This window comes from Triticum dicoccoides, chromosome 5B, assembly GCF_002162155.2.
Source record: "Triticum dicoccoides isolate Atlit2015 ecotype Zavitan chromosome 5B, WEW_v2.0, whole genome shotgun sequence".
Classification (NCBI taxonomy): domain Eukaryota; kingdom Viridiplantae; phylum Streptophyta; class Magnoliopsida; order Poales; family Poaceae; genus Triticum; species Triticum dicoccoides.
The window spans coordinates 696,806,026-696,827,919 of NC_041389.1; the positions used below are offsets into that span (position 1 = coordinate 696,806,026).

The following is a 21,894-nucleotide window of genomic DNA, read 5'->3' on the forward strand; positions in this document are numbered from 1 at the left end:
CAAAATGCTACTTTTAAAGTATTTTGGAGCACTGATTTTGTCTTTTTTGCCACGCCTTGTACCAATGTGATCTGAAGATGAAATTTTGCAAGCAGTTAGAGTATTTGTCAAAGTTTATCACGAAAAAATTTCAGAATTTTTCAAACGTTTTTAAAATATTTTTCGATTTTACTGTTCATCCTAGCTCATTTGAGCTCGGGCTGAGAAAGGACTTTCCGGTGGAGACTCCGCTATATAGCCGAGGGAAGACGCCATGATATGGGAAGCCGAGCTACGTAGCCCCCGGAGCTAGCCTCTTCCGGTGCAACCACCATCACGGAGGAATCCGCGGTCTTCTTCCTCGCTGCCGTCGAAGAAAGATGCGGCCTTTACGGGGAGATCCCGGAGCCGGAGCGGACCTTGCTGTCCTCTGCTGCTGCTTCTTGCTCCTCTCCTTCCTGTCCCATGGCGCGGACATGCCCCTAGGCTCCTCCCTCTCGCCGGCGGCCAATTCGACATCGTGGTCGTCGCCCAACTCCACCTACTCCCTCCGCTTCGTGCCGTCGCCGACCTCCCCGTCGCTCTTCGTCGCCGCGGTCACCTACGCTGGCGGCGTCCCCGTCTGGTCCGCCGGTGCCGGCGCGGCCGTGGATTCGAGGGGCTCGCTCCGCCTCTCGTCGTCCGGCGACCTGCACCTGGTCAACGGCTCTGGAGCCGTGCTCTGGTCGTCCGGCACCGCCGGCCGAGGCGTCGCCGCCGCATCCCTCCATGAGAGCGGCAACCTCGTGCTCAACAATTCCAGGGGGCGCGTCGTGTGGCAGTCATTCCACCACCCGACGGACACCGTGGTCATGTCGCAGAGCTTCACCTCCGGCATGAACCTAACCTCCGGCCCCTACGTCTTCGCCGTCGACAGGGCCACCGGCAACCTCACGCTCAACTGGGCCAGCGCCGGCGCCGCTCCCGTGACCTACCTCAGCAAGGGCTACAACTACACCTTCACCGCCAACACGACGCTCAGCTCCCCGAAGCTCACGATGCAGACCAACGGCATCGTCTCCATCACCGACGGCTCGCTCGACTCCCCCATCATCGTCGCCTACAGCAGCAACTACGGCGAGAGCGGCGACATGTTGCGCTTCTTGCGCCTCGACTCGGACGGCAACTTCCGCGCCTACAGCGCCGCGCACGGCAGCGGCACGGCGACGGAGCAGTGGTCGGCGGTGGCGGACCAATGCCAGGTGTTCGGCTACTGCGGCAACATGGGCATGTGCAGCTACAACCGCACGTCGCCGGTGTGCGGCTGCCCGTCGCGGAACTTCGAGCTCGTTGACGCATCGAACCCCCCGGAGCGGGTGCAAGCGCAAGACCGAGCTCCAAAACTGCCCGGGCAACTCCACCATGCTCCAGATCGACAACACGCAGTTCCTCACCTACCCGCCGGAGATCGCGATAGAGCAGTTCTACATCGGCATCACGGCATGCCGCCTCAACTGCCTCGCCGGCAGCTCCTGCGTCGGCGCCACCGCGCTTTCCGACGGCTCCGGCCTCTGCTGGCTCAAGGTCTCCAACTTCGTCAGCGCCTACCAGTCCGCGTCGCTCCCCAGCACATCTTTCGTCAAGGTCTGCTTCCCCGGCGTCCCCAACCCGCCCGTCAGCGCCACTAACGCGTCGTCGCCGGGGACCTCCGGCCTCCATGGATGATTTATTTATTTATTTTCCTCTAAAATCATACTGCTAGCAAAGCTTGGCACCCGTTGCAGAACTTTGTGGGCTAAGAAAAATAAAATAAAGAGTAACACCCTTTTAGCAAAAATAATCTGTAAAGTTATTCAGATTGCTTATTTCAGAAGAGTTAACCCGTGTTAATTAATACTAAGAAACATTGCAAAATTGTTGCATCCTGTTATTGGGAATGTTTTTCAAAATGAACATTGATTCGTTTTCACGGTACTATATATTGCCGCGCCCGCACGGATCTCCTTCACCATCCAGCCGTTTGATCGTCTCCCAATTCATCGGCACGGATGCGGCGGGCAAGGGAGCTAGGTTCAGTGGGACGACGAAAAAGTTTTTGGCCTCCACCAGATCCATTGCAATGGTGACGAGGGTGTGGGCGGTAACGATGGCATGGGTTGTGACGTTGAGGGTGAAGAGGGCGGTGTGGGACGCAAAAAGAGTAGGGTGAATTGTCAAAAACAGCGAGCTTCGAGTGGGGTTTTGATTGGATCAAGACTGCTGGAGGAGTTAGGCTAGGGCTCGGGTGGCCGCACCCACTGCCTTTGCCCTCAAGCGTCGGGCTTGGCGTTTGATCATCTCCCCATTCATCGGTGCGGACGCGGCAGGCAAGGGAGTTGAGTACGGCAGGATGACAGACAAGTTGTTGGCCTCCAACATGTCCATTGTGATGGCGGCAACAGTATGGTGGGGCATTGAGGCCTAGGTTTTCTGCTTTGGGCTTTGTTAGGCCCAAACCTGAAGCCCAGCCCAGCGTGGCTGATGGCCAGGTATAGTCCGGACCAGTTGGAGGTCCCTAAACGAGCACCGGGTTGGGGACACGTCCAAACCAGTCCAGCCCAATACGGGCATGCATTATGAATTATCCAGACATAAAGGGAAGAAATGAGCGTCCAAGTTGAAAATTCCCAAAGGAACTGAAATTCATAACTTCTGGCTTGTTATCTCGTCTTTGACTGCAATGCTAGGTTTATACTCCCTCCGTCCCATAATGTAAGACGTTTTTTGACTCTACACTAGAGTCAAAAAATGTCTTACATTATGGGACGGAGGGAGTATAAGCATTGAAACCCGTATGGTGAACCATTTCAACAGACACGAAAAAGATTATGTCCTTTTCTATTACAGAACAAAACAATTGTTGATATCAATCAAAACAGAAATCAGGAAGGCAAGATCCAAAGATACCGCATAAACAAGATGCTGAGTTTCGCTGAAAGATGAATGGTTTGTCCTGATCGGTCCAGGGAACGCATGGCATGGCAGCACGCATGTCCTCTGCTTGTGTTACCTTGAGAGAGGGAGAAGCTAACAGCATTCATACTAACCTTAATGTACTACTACTTGGCCTTCTTAACAAGTGTGGAGGTGCGGAATTCTGCATCGTCTCTAACGAAGGTCCACCAAAGATAGGTGAGAGGAATGGTGCTCGCGTGCCACAGCGAATGTGCATCAGCATACCCCTTGTATGGAGGAAAGTCATACACCTCAAGAAGCATAGCTAGAGCTCCTCCGAATACGACGATCCAAACCTTGTATCGTGACGGATGATGGGTCACAACAGACCAGACTGCCCATGCAGCAATGTGAACAAGACCCATTGCCACACAAACTTTCATGTTCCATCCTGAAAAGGCATATAAACGCAGCAGATGCACATGAATTAATCTACACAAAAGGCATATAAACGCTCGTATCTTTTATTTAACTTGTAACACCACAAAACATGGTAAAAGTAACAGCTACACGATTGTCGAGCCTAGCTAGTAAAATATTTAATTTTATATATATGCAGGATAGATCTTGTATGAATGAATGAAGATAGCAAAAGATCAAATAATGTAGGAGAAGCAAAAGGAACTTTACCGTAGTCAAGTTCGTAGAAGTTAAGATACAAGATGTGTGTTGTAACGAATGCTAGAATAGGTGCAGCAAACATCACCCTGCCAGCCTCATCCTTGACATTAAAAGTTCTTAGCAATGTAAGGATTAAAGAGTAGCCAAGTTGGGCCACAGCTGAAGAGTAATCCAGTTTCTCAGTCAAGTCAATATCCCTACAAAATGAAGAATGATGCTGCTGAGTAAGATATCAAATACTATCATGACAGCATGCGCAAGTTTTGAGCAAATGCACACCTAGTATGGAATATAGTGCTCCAGAACCATGCATTCAGTGATAATATTGCATAGATATGCCATAAGCCAGTGTATTCATAGTATGTCCTCTTCGTCTGAGGTCTACGAGGTAATCTGTAATTCACTTGCAGGAAGAATGAAACCCAGCCAGTGAAGTGCGTCAATAGGTTGAGAGCAGACAGTGCAGCTGAAAGGGGCTCCTGATAAATGGCAAACAAGTTAAGACATGTAGTAGTGGTAGTCATCATGGTGAAGTACTAGTATCACTTATCAACATACAAGCCAAAACATGCCTGGAAGACAGAAACACGTTTGAAGGGCCATTTTCCATGATATTTAACAGGGCTCAGGCCACCTAATTGTCGTTCCTCTTCTCTTCGTATCATGCAGTAGTAGCGGCAGTCTGACATACAGTTTTGTTGTTTTAACTGCATGTAAAGGGGCCCCTGTGTGTACCATGAACTTCCAGCAGATGTGCTGTCGTTATCCCGGGACTGGCAGTGGCTGATGATGTTACTTCCAATAATCCCTGTATTCTGACACTCCTTCACACAAGTTCTGCAGGTTGATCACAATGCCAGTTACCAGAAAGTTCTAAACAGTGTAACATCAAAATGACAGCAACTGAAAGGTCGATAGATGAACAAATTTCAGGAACCCAACCAGTTTTCAGTTCAAATTTTGTTAAGAAAAATAAAAAAGTAAAAAACAAATATGGTGAACCCAATTACTTTTTATGAAATACATCCACAAACTAATAGTCACTTTTTAGAGTCCATAGAGTGCAGGAAAAAAGGACAGGCAGAAACCAGATATTGCACAAGCAAAATGGAAGCATACTAGAAGAAAAATTATTACTGCAAGTATGATACTATAAATTAATCATGAACAACTCACGCACTGGAAAAGAAATAGCATTCACAGGTGTAGCCCAGTTATTGACTTACAGTAATCCACTGTTAGTGTTTTGTTTAGAATTGGGGTCATTCTACTATTGTGCTGCTATATCTCCTAATGTGCAGCCACATAAATTCAATTTACCGTATTATATCAGATATTATTTACTATTTGTTCTTGTATCCTGAAATTGATCAGGAGGACCTAGCCATCCTGTCACCATCCAGATTGCCTTGACTGACTGTCACAAGACAGCTACGGAACAGATGATGTGCAAGCAAACGCATCATTGATTAAAATCATTTCTTTAACACTGTCCCACAATTTAGCAGAATCTATACAACTGCGTCTAGAGCAATTTTATTTAAAATTTTGATAAAGCTAAACAAATGTTAGGGTAAATGGCAAAGGGGTACTTTGGATTGAAGGAAATTGTTAGGAATTTGGAGAAACCTTGGAATTTGATCCTACCCTTCGGAGGAAAGAAATGGGCACCTGAAATTTCAGGGTACTATTTAACAATTCAATAGGAATCAAAATCCCCTCCAACCACTGTTTCTACACATGCGCGTAGGGATGGGGCGGTTTTCCTATGCTTTTAGACTCCAACAGACTAATCCTGCAATTTTTTGTGCTTCACAATCCTCTGTGTTGCACCTGTATTCCTGTAAAATTGCTATGTGAGAGAAAAGCCCAACAGGCCTCCCAGGCTGCTCTCCGGGCGACTACCGGGTCGACTCCGAAGGCGACCAATAACCTCACCAAAAGCGCTCCTCCCGTGCTCTCCCGCCACCGGCAGTTCAAATAGGAATAGATGTACACAGCATGAAAATAACAGCAATTTCGGTCCACGCAATGAAATGGCACCACAAACCATGTAGTAGTATGTCAGCCAAAATAAAATAAAAAATCATTGGGAAGTATGACTCCGGTCGAGAGTTCGACAAGGATGAAAATGAATAATTACGCACACATGCAATTCTTCAAGTGTCATAGTTAAACTGGTTTGTTCAGAATCTCACATATGCCATTCATGAGACGACGGCAGACGACAGCACCTCATGAACACAAACTAGTACAGCCACTAACAAAATGTATAACTCCTAACCAATGCTTATACAATTCCAACAATAACTGAGGCACCGACGCGACAATAGTTAGCTAAAGGTGGTCACTAGATCCACAGCAACTGTTGCAAAAATGATTGGCCTGATACAATTTTCATAACCAAACAGACGTCTAAAAAGACATACTATGTTTTGTTAACAATGTATAGTTCGACCACCTACTAGAAGAACCATTTGTGCACAGCTTAAGTAAGAAAGTATATCCAGGCAATGATAATCAATTACCAAGTAATCACGTATAGCTTAATACTTTTCCCCGAAATATAGTAAGAAGTACTCCCTCAAACTCCAAAAAGATGTCGCCCACACTTTCCGAAATTTAACTTTGACCGTCAATTAGACCAATAAGACACAAGTAATTTAAAAGTTATACCACTGGAAAATTCTTTCCGATACAAATTTAATGGTATAATCTTATTAGTTAAATTCATGGTCAAACTTGACTTTCATAAAGAGTGTGTGCCTTCTTTTTGGAGTCGGAGGGAGACTAAACTACTAATCCAGTATTTCAGTCAAGTCAGCAAGAAACAAAAACATATCTCACAATGAAGTAACAAGAAAGGACCAAACATTTTGTAACAACTAACAACCATTATAGCAATCCTTAACATAAATAGTTTCAGTCAAGTCAGTAAGAGAACAAAAACATATTTCACAATGAAGTAACACAAAATGATCAATGTATGGTAACAACCATTATCACAATACTTAACACCACTTTGAGGTATTATGTTTGTATACTTTTAAATTCCTCTAAGTAGGTGTGGTAGTATAGTATAAAGCCCAGAGCTGCATCTAACCTCTAGCTAGTGCTGCTCTGAATCCAATAATTAATTGTTTGACCTGCAGTCTCTCTGTCTATCTAATACTCCCTCCATAACTTAATATAAGACGTTTTTTGACACGTGTCAAAAAACGTCCTATATTAAGTTACGGAGGGAGTAAGTATGACTGAGTAATTTACCATGGCAAGAATACCAGTCATGTATCACCACTTAATCTGTGTGCATCTAATCTAAAGCATCTAAAATGGGATTGAAAATTATGTAACTCAAAGTATGCCACTATTTTCTCACATATTATTCCCTCCATCTGAGTGTTTGTCACTTTATCCACTTCAGTGAATCCACCTTTGAACCAATTTACTAATTACACTAGAAAGTAGAGTGTGGTAGCTGAAACTTGACTAATTGTTCATCTGACGGACAGGAATACTTTAAGGTTCTATTGTTCCATTGTCAAGTCGAAGTCAAACAATAACCATCTTCGATCGACAGTGTCCAGTTTTCCTGTTCAGATATTTTCAATCAAACTGTAGGATAGTCAATTGTGGACTCCAGTACATGCATTCCAAAAGATAGAACGAGAGATTTAATATTTTTAACCAACTAGGTAAGATGACGAAACATCAGCTAAAGTTAACCCAATTACGCATCTAGATATATATATTTAAAAGACGACGAGCAATGCTACTAGGTATAATATATCTCAGATTTAATTACTACAATTACAAGCAATAAGCATCAACCACAGCGCAGCTAGGCCCACTTTCACATTAGAAAAACTACAAAAACTCGAGAACCAATTTATCCAGCCAGGCCTGGAATCAAGTATATAAGAAAATAAACAACAACCAGGCGCAATGATACATCATCTGCACCACGAGATGAGTCAACAATGCTTCGTCTCACCTGTACTGCGGATGAGCATCTCCCGGGGTGGCCTCGACGGAGCCGACCACGAATCCTACTGCAAGAAGGGAAGCCAATCGAACTACCCAGAGGCTACTTCCGGCCATCCCGGCAGGCACGCCTGGGTCCAGTGCGCGAACCCCTCACCGCAACCAGCTATGGGGGCCAAAGGGGTGGCGTCCTGATGGATCTTCACTCCAGGGCAGTCCAGGAGTAAAGGGGAGAGGACGACAAGGACTAGCACTGCAACGAGTTCCAATTGACAGAGAATGTTGATGCCCTGTTCCAACTCCCAAGTTCCAGAGGGATATAATTAGACTTTTATTAAGTGTAAATTGAACATGGAGCAGCAAATCAAATCAAAAATTTAGCTAGCTGTACTGCAGTCTGTAGATCACCTTCAGGAGTGTACCTTGGGTGGGTGCTGCTGCCGCCGCCTGCGAGCGCGAGGTGGAGATCTAAACGGGCGAGCTGCCGCTGGCTGCTGACTAGCCTGGTGCCTGAGAGAGCCAGAGGGCTGAGGGTGGAGTCGGGGAACGGGGAGGAACCGTCCGAGGAAGGAGAAGGGCGGCCTGCAGGTCCTCGCCGCCGGGTCAAAGGCGAGCTCAAGGAACGGAGCGGAGGGGCGGGAGCGGCGCGGCGGTGGCCCCTGACTGGTGAGCGGCGGCGAAGGGGAGCGGCGGGTGGAGGGCGGAGTGAGCGAGGCTGGGAGATGGGTCGTGGTCGTGGCGGCGCAGTCGGAGATGGAGATGGAGATGGGAGAGGACGAGAAAAAAACTAATGATTGGGCTATTGATTGATTTGGTCGTTGGGGGCCGACCCTTGGGCTGATGGGAAAAAGCCCACTCAGGCCTTCTTTGATTTGTAGGAATTGTGTCTAGGAATACTATAGGATAGGATTTTCAAAGAAATTGTTTTTTAGCTCTTTGGTTTGTAGGAATGGATTCATATTCCTATCATCCTATGTAGTAGGATAGGAACCGATTCTTCACATTTCAAAGGAAAACATCAGCTTAGACTCAATGAAAAAAATTCATATCCTATGCATCAAATGGCTTTACAAGTTCCGCCTATTTTCCCTAGGTTTTGGAGAAAGAAAATTGTGAAGAAAAAAATCATGACAATCATATATTTGCTTCCGAGGAAAAGAAATTATGTGATTTTACGAGAAGCACAGACTTGCTTTGTGTGGAAGTATAGATTTGCTTTCACGAGAAGCACATGTGTGCTCTCCAGAAAAAAAAAGGGGGGGGGGGCACAACATGTGCTTCCAAAAAAATTGAAACTCCGGGCTTCGGGTTTTCCTTCCCGTTTGTGGTATTCAATTTTATTTATTTATTTGCGTGAATCATATTTTGGATTTGTTATTTTGATTTTTTTTACTTCCGGTTTATTGTGGGAAAGACTCACCAAAACCTATAGTTGAATAAAACAAAATGAAGGCGGAAGGTTGTAATAATTTTGAACCGGTTTTCGATAAACCTATAGTTGAGTGAAACAAAATGGTTTTTAATTATTATTTTAAATTTCCGGTTTTTTTATTCATGAACTGTGTGTCCAAATACCGAATCGTGTAGGCGGAAGTTAGTTGTAGACACAAAACAAAATGAAGGTGGAAGGTTGTAATAATTTTGAGTAGAGTGCGAACAATAGTAGATAATGCAAAAGAATTAAAAGAGCACAACCAGACAAATATGGCGATGAAACCAACAAGAGGATTAGGGTATTCTCAGGGAGTCCGGAATTCCCATTGGCATGTGTCTAACACAACATATGCTCTAGCATATAGTTCTAGGTTGGATACTTGAGCCACTCTTGACATTTGTAATTGGACAGATCCGGGTACATCATACATTCTACTCTAGGTAGACTTCGTACCACGCATGCCACTACTATAGTTTCCCCGCTCTGGTTCTCACAAAATAATTAAGGATTTCCCCATTGCCGCGGCCTCACCAAGGGTTCTCTGTTACTCCCCTATCAATTGCAAAGACGGAGTAGAGAGGCCTTTCCTGTCGCCTTACATCAACATCATAACCTTTACAACGACACTAGGCATTCACGAAGGTAGAAATGCTGAGTGGGGCCCTTTCACAACATTCACGAAGGCTATTAAACCAAACGTCCAGTGGACATTCTCATATCCTTATAAGCATTCAACTCAGACATACCAAAGTTTATCCACATCCCTGAGAACTAGGGGAACAACTCACACATGGAGACAACAAGCATCATATGAATAGTGGTGACTGTAGGGGAACACAGTAATTTCAAAAAAAATCCTATGATCACGCAAGATCTATCTAGGTGATGCATAGCAACGAGGGAGAGAGTGTGTCCACGTACCCTCGTACACCGAAAGAGGAAGCGTTAAGTAACACGGTTGATGTAGTCGAACGTCTTCGCAATCCAACCGATCAAGTAACGAACGCACGACACCTCCGTGATCTGCACACGTTCAGCTCGGTGACGTCCCTCGAACTCTAGATCCAGCTGAGGCCGAGGGAGAGTTCCGTCAGCACGACAGCATGGTGACGGTGATGATGATGTTACCGGCGCAGGGCTTCGCCTAAGCACTACGACAATATGAACGAGGTGGAAAACTATGGAGGGGGCACCGCACACGGCTAAAGATCAACTTGTGTGTCTATGGGGTGTCCCCCTCCCCCGTATATAAAGGAGGAGAGGGGAGGCCGGCTGGCCCTCCTTGGCGCGCCCCCAAGAGGGGAATCCTACTAGGACTCCAAGTCCTAGTAGGTTTCCACCAAAAGGGAGAGAGGGGGGAGGAAGGAGAGGGAGAGGGAGAAGGAAAGGGGGTGTACCCCTCCCCCTAGTCCAATTCGGACTCAATGGGGAGGGGGCGTGCGGCCTGCCCTGGCTGCCCCTCTCTCTCTCTCTCCACTAAGGCCCATCGAGGCCCATTAGTTCCCCCGAGGGTTCCGATAACCCTCCGGCACTCCGGTTTTATCCGAAACTTCTCCGGAACACTTCCGGTGTCCGAATATAGTCGTCCAATATATAAATATTTATGTCTCGACCATTTCGAGACTCCTCGTCATGTCTGTGATCTTATCCGGGACTCCGAACAACCTTCGGTACATCAAATCACATAAACTCATAATACCAATCATCATCGAACGTTAAGCGTGCGGACCCTACAGGTTCGAGAACTATGTAGACATGACCGAGACATGTCTCCGGACAATAACCAATAAAGGAACGTGGATGCTCATATTGGTTCCTGATGTCTACTACACAACCTTCTTCTTGTAGACGTTGTTGGGCCTCCAAGTGCAGAGGTTTGTAGGACAGTAGCAAATTTCCCTCAAGTGGATGACCTAAGGTTTATCAATCCGTGGGAGGCGTAGGATGAAGATGGTCTCTCTCAAACAACCCTGCAACCAAATAACAAAGAGTCTCTTGTGTCCCCAACACACCCAATACAATGGTAAATTGTATAGGTGCACTAGTTCGGCGAAGAGATGGTGATACAAGTGCAATATGGATAATAGAAATAGGTTTTTGTAATCTGAAATTATAAAAACAGCAAGGTAACAAGTGGTAAAAGTGAGCGTAAACAGTATTGCAATGCTAGGAAACAAGGCCTAAGGTTCATACTTTCACTAGTGCAAGTTCTCTCAACAATAATAACATAATCGGATCATATAACTATCCCTCAACATGAAACAAATGAGTCACTCCAAAGCCACTAATAGCGGAGAACAAACAAAGAGATTATGGTAGGGTATGAAACCACCTCAAAGTTATCCTTTTTGATCTATCTATTCAAGAGTCCGTAGTAAAATAACATGAAGTTATTCTTTACGTTCGATCTATCATAGAGTTCATACTAGAATAACACCTTAAGATACAAATCAACCAAAACCCTAATGTCACCTAGATACTCCATTGTCACCTCAAGTATCCGTGGGCATGATTATACGATATGCATCACACAATCTTACATTCATCTATTCAACCAACACAAAGTACTTCAAAGAGTGCCCCAAAGTTTCTACCGAAGAGTCAAGACAAAAACGTGTGCCAACCCCTATGCATAGATTCCCAAGGTCACGGAACCCGCAAGTTGATCACCAAGACATACATCAAGTTGATCACGTGAATATCCCGTTGTCACCACAGATAAGCACAGCAAGACATACATCAAGTGTTCTCAAATCCTTAAAGACTCAATCCGATAAGATAACTTCAAAGAGAAAACTCAATCCATTACAAAAGAGTAGAGGGGGAGAAACATCATAAGATCCAACTATAATAGCAAAGCTCGCAATACATCAAGATTGTGCCAAATCAAGAACACGAGAGAGAGAGAGAGAGAGAGAGAGAGAGAGATCAAACACATAGCTACTGGTACATACCCTCAGCCTCGAAGGTGAACCACTCCCTCCTCATCATGGAGATCGCCGGGATGATGAAGGAGGCCACCGGTGAGGGATCCCCCCTCCGGCGGGGTGCCGGAATAGGGCCCCGGTTGGTTTTTGGTGGCTACAGAGGCTTGTGGCGGTGGAACTCCCGATCTATTGTTGTCTTCGAAGGTTTTAGGGTATATGGACTTATATAGGTGAAAGAAGTCGGTCGGGGGACGCTCGAGGGGCCCACGAGACAGGGGGCGCGCCCAGTAGGGGGGGCACGCCTCCCACCCTCGTGGCCACCTCGAAGCTTTCTTGACTTCAACTCCAAGTCTCCTCGATCACTTTTGTTCCAAAATATCACGCTCCCGAAGGTTTCATTCCGTTTGGACTCGTTTGATATTCCTTTTCTTCGAAACACTGAAATAGGCAAGAAAACAACAATATGGGCTGGGCCTCCGGTTAATAGGTTAGTCCCAAAAATAATATAAAAGTGTATAATAAAGCCCATAAACGTTCAAAACAGATAATAAATTAGCATGAATGCTTCATAAATTATAGATACATTGGAGACGTATCAGCATCCCCAAGCTTAATTCCTGCTCGTCCTCGAGTAGGTAAATGATAAAAGAAAGAATTTATGAAGTGTGAATGCTAGCAGGTGCACAAGTTTGTTCAATGATAATTTCAATCACCTTTTCTAGCATGATTATATGTCATAACAGTAGTTCATCTCATAAAGCTTTTCATGATCAAGTAACAAGATATTCACATGTTAAAGCACTTTTCTTGAAGACTAGAAAACTTCACTCTCAGTCATCAAACAATTATAATTCATCTTATTTTCAGGAAGGGTCTATGTCAGAGCTTTAATTTAGCAAACTCCACATACTCAACTATCATATAGTCTTCCACAATTGCTAACACTCAGGCAATACTTATGGTTATGGAGTTTTAATCGGACACTGAGAAAGATAGGGGCTTATAATTTCGCCTCCCAACGTATTCACCTTTGGGTGATGTCAACAATAATAGTTCATGCTAACTTACATCCAATTGGATATATATATATATCAGGATCTTTCCAACACGAGGTGCTTGCCAAAGGATAAAATGAAAATGGGAAAGGTGAAGATAACCTTGACTCTTGCATAAAGTAAAAGACATAAGGTAAAAGATAGGCCCTTCACAGAGGGAAGCAGAGGTTCTCATGCGCTTTTATGGTTGGATGCACAAAATCTTAGTGCAAAAGAACGTCACTTTATATTGCCACTTGTATATGGACCTTTATTATGCAGTCCGTCGCTTTTATTGCTTCCATAACAAGATCGTATAAAGCTTACTTTCTTCACACTAATAAGTCATACATAGAGAGCAATTTTTATTGCATGCACCGATGACAACTTACTTGAAGGATCTTACTCAATCCATAGGTAGGTATGGTGGACTCTCATGGAAAAAACTGGGTTTGAGGATATTTGGAAGCACAAGTAGTATCTCTACTTAGTGCAAGGAATTTTGGCTAGCATGAGGGGGAAAGGCAAGCTTAACATGTTTGAATGATCCATGACAATATACTTTAACTGAGATGTGAGAAAACATAACCCATTATGTTGTCTTCCTTGTCCAACATCAACTCTTTAGCATGTCATACTTAATGAGTGCTCACAATTATAAAAGATGTCCAAGATAGTATATTATATGTGAAATCTCTCTTCCTTCGATATTCTTTCATGAATTGTTCAAATGACCAATACAATGCTTGCTAACCTTCAACAAATTTACAACCTCTACTTCTTAGATGTGAAGTCATTACTCCCCATGGGATAAGCATATGAAACATATATAATTTCAGATTTATGACATTCAACTCATACAACCATTTACTCATAGGATATAAGTGAAGCACATGAGTAAATGACAAACTACTCCAAAAAGATATAAGTGAAGATCAATGAGTAGATAAATAATTATGTACCTGTGTGAAGACTCTCTCTCATTTAAGAATTTCAGATCTTGGTATTTTATTCAAACAACAAGCAAACAGCGGCGGGAGCACCGTTACGGAGGTGCTTGTCATCAATAGTGGCGAGCACTCAGACGGAGGCGCTCGAGACCCACTCGATGTGGCGCTGCGGGACTTGTCAGCGCCCATCCCAGCAGAAGCGGACGCTGAGGCGCTGGAAGCACGCCACGTCCAACTCATCGAAAGCGCTGGCCGACTGGCCAGCATGCGACGCCTCTCGGAGGCCTACCAGCGCGAGATCGACCGGGTCGTCGGCGGTCTATGTATTCACACATGTACTAAGTTTCCGATTAATACAATTCTAGCATGAATAATAAACATTTATCATGAAATAAGGAAATAAATAATAGTTTTATTATTGCCTCTAGGGCATATTTCCTTCAGTGACAAACATGGATGATAAAATAAAGTAATACACGTAGAGATCCATTAGGGTTCGGTATTAGAAAGTTCCAGAGGTGGGGTTACGATGAAGATGATGACGGAGATGGTTGACATTGGTGTCCCCTTACAATGGATGATGGCGATGGCGGAGTCCTTCTTGCCGATTCCCCCTCCGGATGCCTTCCAACGGCTAGGGTTCTTCGTTCTGGAGTTGTTTCTAGTGGCTATGGGCGTCTAATCCTCAATCCAATCGCACATGAGTGACACACCTGACCAGGAAGAGGTGACGGCTCGCGGTACAACTAGTGGCGCTCGTACCGTGCACCGTTGAGCGCTCGTACCGTGCACCTTTGAGCGCTCTGAATTTCTCTGTGAGGCTTCCTTCATCTCCCATTTGCTTTATAATTTCATGGTAATACTATATCATGTTCATTGACGTGATTTATCACCATATATTGTCGTTCTTTCCTTAACTCCCAAACACTTTTTTAGATGTCATCCTGGAGAAAACAAGCAAAAAGAGGTGAATGAATGCGGTAAAATCCGGCAAAGCCTACTACGTAGGCACAAAACATAGGGTAAAAGTAATGTAAATTTTGGACTCATCAAGGCCCAAGCTCTTCCTGAGTACTCATCTCTATCAAGATTTTTTATCGTATGTGACCGCAAATAGTGGTACATGACATCAAAGGAGGAAATGGAGGAACTATATCACTGCCATTAAAAAGACTGTTGAGAGGATGCTCAATTTTGGAAGCTGCAATGTCTAGTTTAATGGTTGAACATCAAATAATGAAGCTCAGAAGCGTGCCAAAATTTCTAATTCTCTTGCCCAGGGTCACCACTTACGGTTTACTATACCTCACGACCCATTTTGTATCCCTATGAAAGCTTCCATTGATCAATAAAGTTTTTGGCGAGGCCCTAAAAACATGTTCCTACCAATAAGTTTCATGTGTTAGTTATTTCTCTATTTCGGTTTGTGTTTCTACCGATCAAACGTTGCTTATGTGTTAGCTCTTTAATGCATCCATTTTGCATCACTATTTCTTGTTATAATTTACTATTTTATCAATGACATTTGAACATTATTACTCAATTCTAATGCATTTTCCCCTTCAATTTGCATGTAACAAATGGAGAGGGGAAGTCTCAAGAAATGACTGAACAACGGGAAAACAAGGGCAAAACAAAAACCAAAAAAACAATTTTCCGGAGCTCCAAAAGAATTGGGGATTTTACTGAATTATTTTCGGAGTAAAAGAAACCATATGCCAGAAGTGGGGCTAGAGGGGGGCTACCAGGCGCCCACGCGGCCTGGCCACACGCCCCTGGCTGCGTGATGGGATCCGCATGGAGTCCCTGTCCACCGCCTCTAGATGCCCTTTGGCATATAATTCTCGTATGACTTAAAACCATCGTGGAACTAAACTGGGAATTTTTTTTTCCATTGCTGCTGCGACGCGGAACCGAGGTGGAGCACTTTTGCCCTTCGGGGGGCTGATTCTATCAAAGATCCATCCCTCCGAGAGGAGAATTTGAAGCCACCATCATCACCAACGCTTCGATTATCATTGTGATCATCATCTACATCAACATCTTCATCAACATCATCATCTTTCATCAACTCCCTCAACGTTAGCTTTTTGTTATATGAACTTTTACCTCACATCGTTTGTTGAGTATAATTTCTGGTGTTGGTTAGTCCTTATAATTGATGCTTAGAAGTTTTATTGGTGAAAGATGCATATGTTCATATTGCTATTCATATATTCATCTCCACTGATCAAGATCCATATGATGTGTTGTGAGTAGTTTGTTACATTCATGAGGACATGTGATAGCCCTTATTGCTAGCAATCTTGTGAAGTTGAATTTAGTTCAATGTTTTAATGAGTGTGTGTGTGTGTGTGTGTGTGTGTGTGTGTGTGTGTTGCATGTCGCGAGGATGCTGGTGGTGGTGCGGACGGATAGCGTGGTGGTGTGTGTTTATGGGGCCCAGACAATAGAAACGGCAACACACGCCGTCTATTTACTGCGGCCGCTCCCGCGTGCTGCACACTTGAGCGCTCGCGCCGTACCCTCTCCGCCGTGCCGCTTTCGCCCCGCCCGCGCTGCCGCCGAAGAATTCGCCCGATGGATGGACACGCCGACATCCTCCTCACCTCTTCCTACACTGGCTACCCCTCCGCCGCCGCCGCTGCCACCGCCGCAAACCCTAGTGCGGGGAGCTTTGGTTGCGCCTTCGTCGGAGCTCCTCTAAGCACCGGCATCGCGCGCGACATGATTTTGAACTTGTTTGGGTGATTTTAATCTATGCTATGTCTTGTTTTGATGTTTGAAATATCAATATATTGTCTCCAAAATGCAACATATGGCAAGCACCGGCAGCTCGTGCACGCTGCAGTTTAGCGCGTCTACTGGAGCGGCTCACGCTCGCTATATTTTGCAGCGGCCGAGCACTAGCTCGTCGGCGCGCAAAAACTCGCGATTCCGGTGATGTGAACGCTTTTTTAGCGCGTCGCACTTTGCGCGCCTGTTGGAGATGGTCTTATACCCTTGACAACGTACCACATATGTTTGTGTCTCTCTTGGTGATGGTAATGATGTCTCTTGACTATGGTATGCCTTGTCACGGACATCCTATTTCCTCTTTTTTTTCCTTTGCTATTTGTATAGGTTTCGGCACAGTTTACCTTACAAATGAGTCAATTGTTTAGTCCTTTAATCCGACTTTTCTTATAAAATGGATCAACCGAAACCAAGAGGACGACTATCTCTTGGCTTTTGGCCTCTTTGAGTAATATATTCAGGGAGAAAACTCCCCCAATTATTTTTCAAAATAAAAACGCATCATATTTTCCACATAGTAATGGTTACATATCATGTGTTCTAAACATGGCCTTATTTTTTTAAATTTTTTTAGATTCGGCAACCTTTATTAAACAATAATCATATCAGTTACAAGGAAGGGGAGTAAGAAATCAGGAGGTTTATCTCGCCACTCTCCTGAAAAATTTCCTCTGTAACTAGCCCGAGCAAGCCCATGCGCTGCCGCATTACCTTCCCGAGCACAATGAACAACAGTCGCCCTGCCGAACGCAGTCAGTAACTTTCGACAGTCATCAGTAATAACCGCCGCTGAAGCACGGTAATCTGACGGGTCAGGGATAGCTTGGACAATCTCTAGTGAGTCAGACTCTACTACCAGAGTTGAAATGCCCAGATTGTCAGCTAGACGTAAGCCATCAAGTAGAGCAATATCCTCTATGGATGGTGCATCCATAGCATGCTGTTTATAATAACAACATCCTGCAATAAAAGCGCACGTACAATCCTGAATTACTGCTCTCGTTGCTCCTGATCCCTCATTAGAATGGTAACTTGCATCCACATTAAGCTTTAAGACCCCCATAGTAGGCCTCTCCCACCTCACTTTTCTGTCTACCCCTGGTTTCATAGCGAGGGCATTAGCAACGATGCCCCGTATACTCATTGTTGTACGGACCGGGGTGCCACACTTCTCGTCGTGGCTAATTTTCCGGCGATCCCACCAGAGGTACCAAGCTGCTACCATAATCATCTCAACTTCATTTGCAATCGGGATCCTTGCTTCTCCCTCGAGGTCCGAACAAAGTAGCTTTTCTAGAATAACTGAACCTGACCTCTCTTGTGCTACAACATTTTCAATGGTAGGTTTCAAACCGAGTTCCTCCCACACCTTCTTGGATCTGTCACATGTAAACAACATATGGCGGAGATCCTCAGGGGTAGTTCGACAAACTGGGCATATTACAGGGGACTTCATATGACGATCTGTTAATGTGCAGTAGCACGGAACGATCCCATGTAACACCCGCCAGTTGAACACATGTACTTTAGGAGGGACAGTTCTTCCCCAAAGCGACTTCCACACAGGATGTGGATCAATTCTGCCTCCTCCCGAGTCCAACCGAGCTCGTGTCCTATATTCATTTTTCCATGTAATATGATACGCTGAGCAGACAGTAAAGCAACCTGACTTCGAAAAATGCCATGAGATGAAGTCTGATTGTCCATGAGATGACAGCGGAATTTGCAATATCCTCTCTGCATCAACCAGCCAGAAGTTTTCACGCACGAGCTGCTCATCCCAATTTCCAGAAATTGGAACGATCAAGTCCTAGACTTTATGTAACAAACATAGCCCCGTAGGGGTCATTACCTTGCAATCATGGCTTGTGGGTATCCATTGGTCAGACCAAATATCAATTGAAGCACCATTCCCTGGTCGCCAAATCGCCCCTAGCTTGAAAGTTTTCATACCCGCCATGATACTCTGCCAAGTATACGATGAATCTTTTTTCAAAGATGCATTCATCAAGTCCCCATCCGGATAATATTTTGCCCGTAGTACTTGGGCGCATAGAGAGTTTGGATCGGATAGTAGCCTCCAACACTGCTTCGCTAGCATAGCTTTGTTAAAACAATGTAAATCACGAAAGCCCATACCTCCCTCTTTCTTTGGAATGCACATCTTCCACCAAGCCTTCCAGTGGATCTTCTTTTTTTCTTGCGTGTCACCCCACCAATATCTAGCAATAGCATCACAGATAGCCTTACAAATATTCTTCAGGATGTTAAAAACCGACATGGCATAAACCGGGATAGCCTGTGCCACCGCCTTCAAAAGAGTTTCTTTCCCGCTGATTGATAACATTTTTGAGATCCACCCATTAATAAGTGCACAAACTCTATCAACTAGATGTTGAAAACCGTCACTTCGGTCAATTCCAACTTTTGACGGTAACCCCAAGTACTTATCCGAAATCGCCTCTGAGACAATATTAAGTTGTGAACAGATATCCGCTCGCACTTCCACTGAAGTATTGGGACTGAAGAACACACTGGATTTTACATCGCTAACCAGTTGTCCTGAGCTAGCACAGTACATGTTTAGAGCATTTGTGAGTGACGTGGCATTCAACGTATCCGCTCTCATCAGAATAAGGGAATCATCAGCAAATAACAAAGTGTGAAACTGATGGTGCACTACGGCACACCCTAATCCCTTGGATACCACCGATCAACTCTTCGTGCGCTAATAGACTGGATAACCCTTCAGCACAGATTAAGAATAAATAAGGAGACAAGGGGTCTCCGTGCCTGAGCCCCCTTGTAGGAATGAATGCCTCTGTTTCATCTCCATTGAACCACATCCTGTAATTAACAGAAGTAACACAAGCCACAATCATCTCCACCCATGAACTATGGAAGCCCAATCTGGTCATCATATCTCGGAGAAAATTCTATTCGACGCGATCGTAGGCCTTATGCATATCGAGCTTCACCGCACACAAGCCACTCTTTCCTTGTCTCTTTTTCTTAATCGCGTGGAAACACTCATAAGCCACTAATACATTATCTTGTAATCAATCTCCCCAGCACAAAGGCACTTTGGGTCGGAGAGATAATATCTAGTAATAATACTTTCAATCTATTAGATAACACTTTAGAGATTACCTTATAGACGACGTTACAAAGACTTATTGGCCTGAACTCGAAAATAAGCTCAGGGCAATCAACTTTCGGTATCAACACCACTGCTGTATCATTCCACCCCTCCGGTATAACACGGCTATTGAGGGCGTTCAGAACCTCTTCTGTCACCTTATCACCCACGACAGACCAAAACTTTTTATAAAAAACTGCATGCAGCCCGTCAGTACCTGGGGCCTAAGAAACATGGCCTTATTTGATGTTTCTCCCACCTGACTATCGTGTGCAAGACTTGGTCGTAATGACCCTACAGTGCAAGACTATTGTTCAATACTGCTATCATACGGATGTAAGTTGATGGCAGTGATCGTGACATACTGACATCGTTGTTGTACGCGGAAGACAACGTTCTGCCCAGCTAGCCAACTGGACCCTCACATAAAGGTTTGCTACTGTATAAAAAATCTCAATCCTCAAAGTCAAGGTCAAGACAAATATTCAATACTTTTGACGCCGGTATGTTATTTTGTTTTGCATTGTCACCGACAAGTAAATACGTACATAAAATTGTCTTCCTTCTTGTACGAGCGTACACGCCCATGATCATCATCCAGTAACAAATTAACACAACAATAGTCAAACACGATGGTGAAAATAAAATGGCAGTATTACCAAAAGAAGTACATTTGGTTTATTAGTGGGCTGCTCTATCGTCCACAAGCCGCCCCTGTTGACCCTCCGACCAACGACCAGAGCTGCAGGTGCCACCAGCCACCAAGTCAAGCGTACGTGTCGATGGTCCAGGGCCGCCACCGTCTCATTGGACGGCTGAGATCGCTTACAACAGCTGACATTTAAGAGGTCTGTGGGTGGGCTTGGTCTTGAGACAACCTTGACCATTCTATACCTTTAGTTTTGGGTTGGTGCCAGCAGTTGATTAGCATAGGCGATAATTAAAGTTCAAAAAAAAAAAGCATAGGCGATAATTATGCTCCAACTAACCATCGTTAGCATGAACAAGTGTTTGCTCATTAGTCAGGCTGGAAATTTGAATGATTGGATGTCATCTAGTGGGAAAAAACGAATATCCACTTTAATTTGCATTTTCGCTATTCTCAAATGATTGGTTGTCATCGAAATATGGAATAAAAGAGCGCCCGCTTTAATTTGTGTTTTCGCTATTCTCAAACGACAAGGTACCAAGGGAAGAAATGGCACCAACCGATACAATGGCAGCTAGTTTCAGGGAAGCTGCTTCAATGGAAGTTGGTTTCTTGTTTCGCCAACAAAAAAGGGAAAAAATTATATGAGACCAGGTCTCACGGTTAGCAGGTGAGACCCATCCTGATGGATGACACGTGGCATTTACAAATCACCGCTAAGAAATGTTTCTTAGTCGCCGCTAAGAAATGTCAAACGAGCTCTCTGGCGTGTGTTCGATGCGGAAGGCAGTTCGAGAGGGAGCTCGACCAAAAACTGGTTGATTGCCCCATCGCAAAAGAAAAAGGACTGTCTATAGTCAGGTGCCTGAAAAACAATTAGCATGAGTCACTTTCGTTCTGCACCATTTTGATTGGCATGCAACGGCTACAAATAGGTCAAGCACTGCTCATCTTCTTCCTCCCTTTCTTCTTCTTTCTCACATAGCCGCCGGTCAACCCAGACCTATCTCGTCTGCCTCCGCCTCGTGCGGCCAGCTGCTATCGCCGCCCCGCCCTCCCGTCGACCTTCCACCACCATCTTGTTGGCCGTCGCTCCGGCGATCCCTCTGAGAGCATGGTCGTCCAAAAGATCATCGGAGTTCATCACTAAGAAATGTCGGACGAGCCCTATGGCGAGGGTGCGATGCAGAAGGCGGTTCGTGAGGGAGCTCGACAAAGAACTGGTTGATTGCCCCCTCGCAAAAGAAAAATGACCGTCTACAGGTCAGGTGCGTGGAAAAAAAATCAGCGTTAGCCACATTCTTTCTACACCATCCGATTTGCATCCAGCGGCTAAAAATGGATCAAACGCCCTTTCTTCTTCCTTCTCACTATCTGCCAGCCAACCCAGGCCTACCCGCCTGCCTC

General features: G+C 44.9%; 1 protein-coding gene and 1 pseudogene across 2 annotated transcripts; one reads left to right on the top strand and one right to left on the bottom strand.

Annotated features, from left to right (window-relative positions):
- Positions 1–283: 283 nt before the first annotated feature.
- On the top strand, positions 284–1,784 carry LOC119306704 (annotated as a pseudogene).
- Positions 1,785–2,780: 996 nt separating this feature from the next.
- On the bottom strand, positions 2,781–8,334 carry LOC119312728 (post-GPI attachment to proteins factor 3-like). Of its 2 annotated transcripts, none has more exons than XM_037588490.1 (6): positions 7,980–8,334; positions 7,568–7,847; positions 4,146–4,410; positions 3,853–4,052; positions 3,583–3,770; positions 2,781–3,343 (listed from the first exon to the last, which is right to left on the bottom strand). In XM_037588490.1, exons 2-6 carry the CDS (start codon positions 7,672–7,674, stop codon positions 3,057–3,059), a joined length of 1,047 nt encoding a protein of 348 aa, XP_037444387.1. In that variant the 5' UTR covers positions 7,675–7,847; positions 7,980–8,334; the 3' UTR covers positions 2,781–3,056. The 2 variants fall into 2 exon arrangements, with proteins under 2 accessions (XP_037444387.1, XP_037444388.1); XM_037588491.1 differs by having other exon boundaries at positions 7,966–8,334.
- Positions 8,335–21,894: the final 13,560 nt, after the last annotated feature.